At 39.2% G+C, this 11,799-nt stretch overlaps 1 protein-coding gene across 1 annotated transcript in view; it reads right to left on the bottom strand.

The window, feature by feature from the left end:
- Alx1 (ALX homeobox 1) overlaps window positions 1–10,397 on the bottom strand; it is a 17,397-nt gene extending 7,000 nt beyond the window's left edge. Inside the window, exons 1-3 of the mRNA XM_005358110.2 lie at window positions 10,157–10,397; window positions 6,941–7,245; window positions 4,120–4,248 (exon numbers count right to left, since the gene is read on the bottom strand). Coding sequence (XP_005358167.1) covers window positions 4,120–4,248; window positions 6,941–7,245; window positions 10,157–10,382 — 660 coding nt within the window. The 5' untranslated portion in view covers window positions 10,383–10,397. The remainder of the gene's footprint in view (window positions 1–4,119; window positions 4,249–6,940; window positions 7,246–10,156) is intronic.
- Between the last annotated feature and the right edge of the window lie 1,402 nt (window positions 10,398–11,799).

Genomic DNA, 11,799 nt, shown 5'->3' with positions numbered 1-11,799 from the left:
TGGGTCCCTGTGTGAAGGCATGTACATGTGAGGACAGGTGCCCACATCACTGGCACCGGTGAGTCCTCAGTCTTGGATGCTTGGGAATCAATCTCAGGCTCTTACCAAACCAGTTCTCCAGCTTTGAGCTCACAGAGATCCTATGATCTCTGCCTCCTCAATTAGAGGTGTGTGCACTATGCCTGGTTTAACGTATGTGTAGTAGTTGGTTGATCGATTGGTTGATTGGTTGGAACAGGGTTTCTTGAAGTCTAGGTTGACCTCAAACTCACAGCTAAAGATGGCCTTGAACTCGTGTTCATTTGGCTTCCATGTGCTACTCAGTGCTGGGATTATAGGTCTGGGCCGCTATGCTTAGTTTAAACTGTCTTCAACACATAAAAAAAAAAATGTTATCCTAATGTATGTGACTCTAGACATTATCCAGCTCATCTTGTTCATTTGCAACAAAAGATAAGCAGATTTTTTTTTAAAAAAAAAAAAGAACTTATCACAATCCAAATGGATTCAACATGTTTGAAAATATTTTGCGATATTGTTCTACTAACTTGAAGATGAAAAAATATTTTGCTTTGCAAGAAGAAAGTCACATAGATGACAAAAATGACTGCTTTATTATGAGATAAATTTAGAAGACAAGATTGCAAACATAGTCCTTGGTGCCTAGCCTCAGATGACATGGCCTCACACGAGACTATGACAAGAAAGAACCGAATTGCCTGGGTTAAAGTAAACCTGGTTTGTTCATTATTACTGATATTTCTAGAGTGATATTGCTACTAAAAAATTAATAAAAACCAATTGAAATAAAAGTCTTTAAAGCATGATACAAGTGTTAGTTACCGTTTATGTCCTATGTAGACGTCTTTCTGTTAAATACAGTGATTTTTGCCTACTTTAAAAGACTACATTTTAAACCGTTTTTGTTTTTCCTGTATTTCTGCGTATGGCTTTGCTTCCCTGCCAAATTGTTAGTTCTTTATTTCTGCCCTGCCTCCAACATTTTCCAGTTTTCAGCTTTTTTTTTGCAGTTTGTACATTCCCCTCGCCCTGTAATTAGTAACAGTACCAAATGCAATGCTTTATTACGCTAAGTTGTTGGGTTCTATTTCAGTGCCTATTTCTCCTGTTGTATGTTTCTATTTTCAAGAGAGGAAAACATTTCCTTTAGGCTAAAGCTTGGGAGACCTAATTTTCACAGATTTTTTTTTAAAGGAAACTAGAATAAATCTATTCTGTTCTTTATGTTGAAGAAGAATTCTACCCTGGCTTTTGCCAGTTTTATTGTGACATATGCTTCATTCCAGAATTTCTAACCATATAGAAAAAAAATAAATGGTTTACCAGTAAGATAGGATAGTATGAGAGGTTGTCACAGTGCTCATTATATAAGCATTTATTAATTTCTCTGGCAAAACAAATTTAGCACAATTCTTCTGTATTCCCATACTATAGTATGGCCAATTTATTTAAATGGCATGGAAGTTTCAAGGAGAATAAGAATAAAATTCCCATAATTTGTGGAAATTGAAAAATAAAACTATTCGGTGTACACCTGGGCATGCATTATTCTCTTCCTGCCTTAGCTATGAGGCTAGCGTATCTATTAACTGATGTTCAAAGCTGTGAGATACAATAAGTCAATGACAAAATAACGCGAGAAGAAAAGACGGTTAGTCAGTGTGTTAGACTCGCCCCAAGATTTTAATTGGTGCCAGGCCCAATTCCAAATGTTTTATGAAACGGCAAATAAGAAAGATGAACCAAAGACACAGTAACCGGCAGCCAGGAACACAAAATAGGAAATATAACTAGGCCTCGAAGGCAAAGCAATGAAGACAACCAGCAGTATTCAAAATGAGGGATTTCAGTCAAGAACTGTTGACTGAACAATTGTTTAAGTTCTACTTGAAAACAGTTCGACAGCTGGTACCTTGGCCTTCTAAAATCTCAAAGTTAATAGCTTCAAAATGATATGAGTTATGTACTGTCCCAATTATTGATTATTTTGCTGGCTTGGGATACATTCCCTGCCTCCCTAAAGAAAATCACAGATTCTACCAATGAAACTCATGGCTCTTTTAGGATTATGTAGCTGGTAGCTCCAAGACTTAAATGTGGTCCCCAGGAAAGACAGTGTGCTGAAAAATGAGTTAAGATGAGCCTTAAACCACCATACACATGAGCAAAATTAATGGTCTCAGTAAGCTTTGTTCATGCGTGTGTGCTTGTGTGTGTGTGTGTGTGTGTGTGTGTGTCCGTGTGTGTGAATAAATGCAACAATAAAAACTCAATAAGATTGTGAGAGTGAATGAGGGACTTGGGAGGAACTGGAGGGTAAGGTAGGAATGATGTAATATGAATATAGCATTCTAATAAATTGTTTAAATAATATGTTTTCAGAAAGATCTTGTGCAAATGAGCCAAAGATGACTCTGGTTAAATTTGGGTTTTATCACAAGTGAAAGTAAATGTATAATCCTATTTCACTGCCCCATATTTCCTATGAGAGAAATAAAGAAAATTAATATCCATTATAGATGGCTGTTACTTTGGCTAAATAAGTCCTTATTTAACCCATTTAGGACATGGCCTGGACAGTACACAAGGGTCAGGAAGTGATAAAAACTATAAAATATGGCAGAGCTTACAATCGGTAGTAGAAATGTCTTCATAATATTTTGTTAAGAAATCAACTGTCACGTGAAAAATATGAGGTTAATGAAATTTCCCAAGCTCTCTGGCCATAAGAAAGCAAATGATAGCCATGGTTTAAACCAGGAAGTAGTAAGGTAACTGATTTCAGATAAGTTTGAAAGGACATAAGATATACTAATGGAGGAATGTGGCAATAATTCAAAACATTTCCATAATACTGGCCTCTTGAATCCTACTGGGGATAGCCTGAGCCATGGCAGTTGCTCGTTGCCTGCCCTGTAGGAAACCATTCATGTATTCATGGGCCAACTCCTTGGCACAGCTAGGCTTGTTTTTCCTTACATGAGGGAGCTAAACTTGGCATTCTCTGACACTCTTTTTTAATGTGCAAAGGGACACAATAAATTTAAAGAATTATATGCAAATGTGAAGTTTCCCAAATCCTTTTCAAAGGAATTTTTAAAGACAAAAGAATATTATCACTAGAGGACTGAACTCACATGGGGAGGTGAGAATTTACAGTTGAACAGAATGGCTGTTCTCACATTCCAAGCTGAGATAAACTTGTTCCTGGAGTATCAAAATGTTTATCCAGGATACATCTCATATTGCTTCCCTAGCAGCGTCTCACAAAGCATGTTTCAATAAGTAACAAGGTATAAAACAACACAGAGTTTTCTCCAGACAATCCCCATCACCCCTCTCAAGCATCAACAAAGCAGCACAGAATACCAATATTCCATATTTAAAATATGTAATATGATAGATTTGAAGATGAGAAAACACAGGCATGTATATGCAAAGTGTGAAAAAGAAGAAACGTTATTGATTAAAAAGTGAGAAAAAGAAATACAAATGTTTTTATGAGCTGTGATTAGAGTGTTCCCATTATAAAAAACATCTTATGGATGATGACTTTTATACACATGTCTCCAGATTGTAAAGTATTGAATGTGCTCATGAAACAATGAATGACATCAAATCTGAAAAAAATAGGTTGGTAAAAAAAATAAGTTTTTTTAAAAATTTGAGAAGTAAAAGGTCACATTTGACAGCAGCCATTTTGTATTTTGCACAAAATTATGGCCAGGGAGATTTTATGACAGGCAACACATTTTTTTTAAATCTAATGAACGAAAATAGCCTGGATAATTAAAATGTTCAATGAAATTAAGACGTATCATTAAATAATATTTCTCTTTTTTCCAATTTATAACAACCTCCCCCAAAAATTCCCAAAGGGCACACAGATCATGAAATATTTTTTAGTGAATGACTCTGAAAGAAAGAAACAAAAAAATTAATAAATCATTTAGTAAATAAAAATGTGTTAAGCATGAGTTTTCTGGAGGGCAAAGTTCTACTCTTCACTATTGTTCTAGATCTAGTAAACCCTAAGGTCACCCTCTGAGTGAAGTCACACCCACTCTCCTTGATGAGCCTCTGTGCCATTGACCATACCTGTGGGTAGCTGTCAGTCCTTGGCAAAACTGATATGTCGTAGGTGGCAGCAAAATGGCTTTTAGCTTGCTGGATTTGGCCATAACGTTCTCTTTTCCTCCACTTGGCCCTTCGATTTTGAAACCAAACCTAGTGGTTTTTTTTAAAAGAGTATAATTTTAGCTGAAGAATATTCGGTAAAGCAAATTTTGACATTAAAATTTTCATGCCAGAAAGGAAAACTAAGTCAGTACAAAATGACAGCAAAGGAATTTCTTTTCATCAGAACAGGATTCACATGTTTCGTGTTGTCTTGTATTCTGATAGGAGGCATGGTATGTCCAAGAGGTAATGTAACTTAGTAGAAAAAGTAGGGTTCTAGACAAGCTATTTTATGTATCTGTGCCTGTGTTTTTATTTGTGGAAATAAAAAAAGGAATTTGTGCATATGGTCATTCTTGCTAATATATATATATATATATATATATATATATATATCCATCCTTTTTTTTCCTCCAGCCAATTCATAACCCAATTATGATTTTTGCCTATGGACAAATTTTCTTGAAAATGTGTCATAAACAGAAGACACTCCTGAGATGAAATTATACTTAAATGATCTTACAAAAGTCAAAGACTGCTATTTTGTCTAAAATGATTGGAAACAATGATACCTTGATTACTTAGAAACAGGAAAATAAGGTGGCATATTCTGTGGAGTATCGTAGGGCTGACCCGTGAAGTACAATCAGCTGACGCTAAACTGTGGTTTTAAAACACATAACTGTGCTTCTTAGACCCGATTAAAACACTTGTAGATTGTAAAATCAATGAGGCAGACAGAACCATGTGTACGAATGCCTGTGAGTTCATCTGCTTCTCCCAGGTCATTAAATGCCTTTTACGGTTTCTCAGATTATGTCTTAGAAATCCTCCTTCACACAACGGTATCCCTGAGAGGAATCCTTACTTCTCAGGTCTTGCTCTTGAATTTTTAAAATTCTAATATTGCAGTATTCTAAAAGGAGAAACAGAAAATTTTATTTTAAGTGAAAAACTTTGATAGTTTTGAGTAAACACCATCTAGGCAGCGTTCAGGAACCACTCAGTCTTCTTTATATAACTACATGCAGACTCTAAATGGTTTAGAAAGACATTGAAAATCAAGTATAAATAAATATAAATTACAAATTTTTTTCACAAAATTTTACTTGAAATTTGCATAAGCTTTTCAAATACCAAATTTTAATTTTGTATATTTTATACCATCACAGCATTTGCTGTCTATTAATAGTCGGTTCAAGGCCTACACATAGATTGCAGATTATGGTTTGAATTGTGTTCTGAAATCACAAGTCTTTTAATAGCTACCTGTTAAGTATTATTCCCAAGTTGCATTGCTAGTATCAAATAGTTCCCATCATTACTGGGCTATGCGGAAATATGGGGAGAGCACATAGTTTTCTGTGAAGCACAAAGACTGCACTGAAAAGCTTTCTGTCTCCTCCCCTGCTCTGTGACAGTCTTTAAAATGGGCATCGATTTCCACACTCCTGTAAAATGCATAACCTGCACTAATACGGGTCAGGTTGGCTCGATCTGTATGTCCTCAAACAGATACGGATCTGTCCTGAAGGGGAAACATGCAGGCAACAGCTAATCAGTCTGCATGTAAACATATTTTTCTATGGTAACAAGTATAACTAATTTAAATAACAGTCATGGGCCAAAATCACATGCAAGACTGCTGTTAATACTAGACAGTTCCAACGTTCTTCATTAGTGCAAACTTTAAGATAGAATCACCCCTTGCTTCAAGAATGTTAAGCATAACCTTCTGTCTGTTGTCCCCGGCTCACCCCATGTGGTCAGAAATGACAAATGGACCATACAAGTAAAACTAACTTCATTAACAAAGGAAAAAAAAATCAAAATTTGTTCATCTTTCTATTTCAATAATTGAAGAGAGAAGGAATTCAATAATGCGGAAAAAGTATATATAAAGAAAAAACGCCTTCTGAATTATTGCTGCCTTTCAGATTTGTACTTATTACTTAACAACTGATAAAGTATAGTTAAAAAATATCAGCTTTAGCCACAATAAAATACTGCTGAGAAGGCAAGTAACATTTTATCCAGTATAAACTTTTCTTTTAATTCTTTTTTACAAGAACTTACATGTATCACAACTTAAGGTTTAATGATTTGACTAAATAGTTAAGAAATATAATCAAGTACATAAAAATATTTAAAGTACATTGTTAGTAATTACTCTGAAAAAAATGTACACTTACCTAGACCTTAAAAAACAAATATAATGGTATGTATTTAAAATGGTTGGGGCAAAAAAATTATAAATGAGTCATTTTAGATTTCTTAAATTTTATTATTATACATAATTATTTAGAGTAAGTATTATTATTTCATTTTTTCCATCAGAATAATTCCAACCTAAATAAAGATTTAGATTTATGGGCTAGTATTTGAACAGTCTGCCAATAATTCATATATAATTAAAAAACAAAATCATAATAGTTGAAAATAAACCAAAGATATAACTTAGATATATTTACTTACTAACTAAAGGTAACTATGAAATTTGGGTTTTGCCTTTTAAGTTTATCCTTTTTTAATCAGAGATATGGTACCATATTCTGTCTTTTCGATGACTTCATTTTTAAGTTTCTGGAATAGCTCTGGTCCCTCAGCTTAGTGAGGGTCAAAATTAGTACAAGCAAAATGAAAATTTAATGGGCCAGTTTGCTCACACATCACTTTGGTCCAAATAAGATTTCTTATTCTTATATTAGCCCTCCCTGAAAGGCCACCATCCGGGACCTACCTGGACCCTGGCCTCAGTGAGCTCTGTTCTCAGTGCGAGCTGTTCTCTGACATATACATCCGGGTAATGGGTTTTTTGGAAGACCTTTTCTAGTTCCTCCAGCTGCAAACTGGTGAAGGTAGTTCTGTGTCTCCGCTTCTTGCTGCTGGATACGTTGCTGTCACATTTGTCCCCAAGTTCATCCAGTTCGCCCTTCTCTGGCATCCCTTTCACCGGAGACATCCTGAGGTTGTTGCAGCTGTCCATGGCTCGGTTCAGCTCGGTGTGAAGGGGCTGGCCTTCCACTTTGGTGATCCCATAGTTTACTGTACTCGGAAGGGAGAACAGGAATTCTCAGGATAGTGAAAGATACTTTGATGAAGTAACTAATGCGAACTAATTTCAAGCACCAGGAAATAGGTTTGCTAATGACTCACCAGTATTCTATCATCACACGGTGTGCAAGGCATAATTATTAATTCACTGTTGATCAGGCTTAAAAACAGTTATAAATATGTACACGGACTAATGATTTGCCAAAGTCCATAGAACTGTTTTATATGGCAAATGTACTGCATATGCACATAATTTATAATCAGATTAAAATAGTCAAGTGAAAATTTGCTCCCCAGACTTAAAAAAAATTCTAAACCCCCAGGACTTTTGAAATATGTCTAAAACATATAGCACATACTTTTATTTAGTGCATAAGACAAAATTAGACTAGTGATTTTCAAAAAAGTGACACTTCAAGTTTAAATAATACCTATCTACTAACATTAGATCTCCCACCCCCCACAAAATGATGCTGAGCAGAGATTTCCATTACATATGATTTCTGTTACAATTCACACATTTGAGCTAGTGTCTGAATTTAAATTTCCTGCAGAAAACGATCTACTAATTTTTTTAAAAAAAATTCTTAGCTGAAATTCTGAAAGTGTTTTTAATAGAAATGTATAATATTTAAGTGAACCAACCCATCTTTACATTAAAAACGTTTGCATCCCTTAAATATTTCATACTTCCCTTCCGTTTAACTCGTGTCTGCTTAGGTCAGAAGGTCTTTTTTGTTTTATTTTCTTTAGGAACGCTCAGAAATGAAAATTACAAAAATAAAGTAAAATTTAAACCGGCATTTTGCATTCTGTCAAGAGTTATTTTAATTTCAATGATGTTCTTGAGATCGGAGAGTTCAGGCTAGCAATAGAACAAGAAACTAATTGTAACGCTAAAATTCACAAATACCATGAACATAGGAAGCAGGAGCGATTGGGGGTTTGTGTTGTTGTTGTTGTCTTGTAAGAAAAACAAAGGCAATCCAACCAGAACACTAATTCCCAACCACTGATTGTACTTTTTTTCATTTGCTTCTTGAAAAAGGGGTGGGGGTTGGGTGGGAGGGGTGGGACGCCCCATAACAGTTTGAAGAACCTTTTCATGAGTTCTACAAATGTATTGAATTTTACTGTCTATATAATTTAAATTGACATTGATCTTAAGCAAAGGAAGAAGCGATGTAAAATTAAATATGAAGAGGGTTATGACTGATGAACAACAAGGTTTTGTCTTAGCAGACAAGAGTTGAACCGGGAACTGAGGCAATTAGAGTTGGGGGAGGGGAAGCCGCAAGACGCTAGGGGCAGGACTGGAGAAAGACTGGCTTTTTTTCTCAGACATAGCCGGTAACCATCCGTGTTCATTTTGTTCATTGTTTCACCGTTAAAAACTCTTCCAAACAGTGAGAGGATCTCTTAAAAGTTAATGAAGCACTCCAAATCGGTCACCGTTGCGCTCTCCCCTCTCCCCGACAATTTAAAAACACTGTGGAATTTATCTAACAGTCAGCGCAGGCCACTATAAAACCATTTGGAAAAATCCTGTCAGTTCAAATGGCTTCAGGCACGCATCTGAAAACACCGAAAACACAGACGCGTCCGCCGAAATGCAGCCGTGAAGCCAAAACTTTCTTGTATGTAAAAATTAGCTGTTCCAGTCTTTCCAGATAAACGACTGAATCCACTTCAGTAATAGTGTTCTCTAGCGTATGCATTTCTTTTTGTTACAACCGAACAAGTCAAAAGTCGCCCTCCGCACTGAATAAAATTAGTGGGCTATGAGATTCGTTTAAAACCTGCGTACAAAGTATCGAACGATTGAGCAGCCGACAGAGTAAATGCCTTGCCAGATATTTGAACTTCCATTAAAATAGAAGGCGGAGGCTTGTTGTAAATATTTCACAATTAATTCGTTTGTTATTTTAACGCAGCCCGCACCTTACAGCTTAGGGGTGGAGTATACACTTTGATAAGGAAAAGTCCTCTTGGAATCGTAAACCCGTTTTAGCGGTTGGGATGTGAAATGAGAGGTCTGTACTGGGCTACAAGATAGAAAGAGATAGATGGTTTGTTTTGATAACATTTTGACTTGGGAGAGACTCTGGCATTCAAAGTTGAAGATTCTGTCCAGAAGCATTCCAAAAGGCTCTTTAGGTGGCATTTTTATGTGGAGTAAGATAAAAGTAGACAACGCAGAATCCGAATCCGAATGATGTTGTCGGGAAGGCTTTGCTCAAAGCCAATGTGACTTGATGTTTAAGAAGAATTTTGTGTGTGCAGGTTGCAAACACAATAAATAAGTAAATAAAATTCATACATATCGGGAATGCACACAAGCTAATAAAGAGCAACAGGAATATATACACCATCTTTACAATGAAAATATCATCACGTCTTAGACACTAAAACCAGTTTTGTTTTTATTTTCTCCCCACCTAAAAGAGTTCAAAGATTTTTTGATTTCCAGACCACTGTGACGTAAAGTGATGGATTTTGCGTCCTTGCGCCCTGGCATCCCGGCGGGGCGGGGATCCCAAGGAGGCGCGCTATCTTGACTCAAATACTATCTTTTTACCTATACTGGGTTCCTGGTCCCATTCAGTTTTAGATTCTCTTGGTCAGCAGGATGGGGGGGGGGGTCGCTCAAGATTTAGCCCAGGACCCGGGTGTGGTGCAGGAGTACCAAAGCGTGAGAAAGTGCGGGGCCCCAGGCTGCCTCTTTTGGTCCCCCCACAGTCTGGATCCAAGCTCCCCCATTTCTTCACTACGACCTTGCAGCGCAGAGCACTTTGGGGAAGGACAGCTGAGTCTGGTGCTAAGGTTAGAGCCCCGGCCCGGCCACCCGGAACTAAGGATAAAGGATGAGGTTGGGGCTGGAGCCCGGCCCCGGGTGACTTACCGCTGCTGTCCTGACAGGGCGAGGTCCTGTCCAGGCGCACGTGATGCTCAGCTCTCGGCAGCGGCCCGAAGGCCTGCACGCATTTGCCTGCCGTTGCTTTGCCGTAAAAGGACTCATTGTCCAGGGTCTCCATAACGTGCTCCAACGCGCCTCCTGTGCCCATGTAAAAGTCACTGTTTTTACTTGGCGGACTTTTCAGGGCAAACTTCTCACTCAGAAACTCCATAATCCAGGAAGGCTGTCCGCGGCTTCTCGGGGCGCGGAGGCTGGAGGGCGCTGAGGGAGGAGGGAGCAGTGGGCGGGAGGAGGGAGGGTCAGAGAGGAGGGAAAGGGAAGCGAGCCCCGCGACGCCAGGAGCTGCCCTGCTCCCAGCCTCTTAATGCGTCCCGGCTGCAGAAGGGACACCCGAAGTTGCTTTTATATCTTGAAACTCAGCTGGGCTCCTCCGGCAACCTCCCAGCCCTAATGAATATGAAAATAGGCAGGGACTAACTCCACCCCAGGGCCCCCCTTCTCCCCCACCCCACCCCCATCTTCCCTACTCACCCACCCAGGGCAGGGCGCGCCCCGGCCTAGTTCAGACAGACAGCTCCATTTCAGACAAATGCCAGGAGAGACAAGACCCGACATCCAGAAAACGTAATCGGCTCAACAGTGGACTGGCATTGCAGAGGAGCCTGGTGAGAACGCACAGTGGTTAACCCTCCACTCCCAGAGCCCTGCCGGGCCATCCCACCCTCCACCCCCCAACACCCGCTGTCTTCCCCGCCCTCACGCCAGCCACTCACTCCCAGAAGATTTAGAGGCATCTTAAGAACTTGAAAGGAAGTATTGCTCTAAAGAGCTTTTATTTCATCCGTAAATCGTTTACGTGGAAGATCCACATTAATCTGAGCCCAAGAAGCCGGATACAGCGGCAGCTGTTAACTGGGTTGCTGGTGGTAGAGGGGCCGAGGTTGCCTCTAACCTAAAAGGCTGGCGTCCTGGCTACAGGAGCACTAGCCAAGGCCCTGGTCTCCAAGTTTGCTGTGGGATGCTGGGGCTTGTGGATGTGGGTGGCATCGGGTGGGAATGGGAGGTTGTAAGAGTCCTTGAAAAGACCGAAGTTTGCCAATACCAGTCAGTGTCCCCAACTCTTCGCTTAATTTACGCCTTAATTACTGAGAACAAAAATTATTTCTTCAGAAAATTCCTAAAGACTTGTGCCTCATAAAAGCCCGTTCTTACTGGAGGTCAGAGGAAGGCTCATCACACAAAGTATTGTGAGTGTGTGTGGCTGTGTGTGTGTGTGTGTGTGTGTGTGTGTGTGTGTGAAGGCCTTCAGAGTGTTTTAACAAAACAGTTACTACTCGCAGTTTTCAAGCGTTGGGGCAGCGCCTTGGTAAAGGGGTGGGTTAGTGGCTCCCAGGATTGCTGTTGGACGCAAGGTTGCAGGCCCAGAACCTTTGGTCCAGCTGAAGGAGATGCTAGGGCGTGTGAAAACAGCACTTTAGAGCTACAAACCTTTCTGCTTGGCCTTGTGCCCAACTTCAGCTTCTGAGGAACCCGGGGCGACTGGGGGAAAAGTGTTCGTTGCCTTGGCACATACAAGCAGCCATTTGCAATAGATCACGGAAGCTTACAAATTTGGTGAAGCTCCCCTA

This window comes from Microtus ochrogaster, chromosome 24 (genome assembly GCF_000317375.1).
Source record: "Microtus ochrogaster isolate Prairie Vole_2 chromosome 24, MicOch1.0, whole genome shotgun sequence".
Classification (NCBI taxonomy): domain Eukaryota; kingdom Metazoa; phylum Chordata; class Mammalia; order Rodentia; family Cricetidae; genus Microtus; species Microtus ochrogaster.
This window is presented reverse-complemented; position numbering and strand designations above follow the sequence as displayed.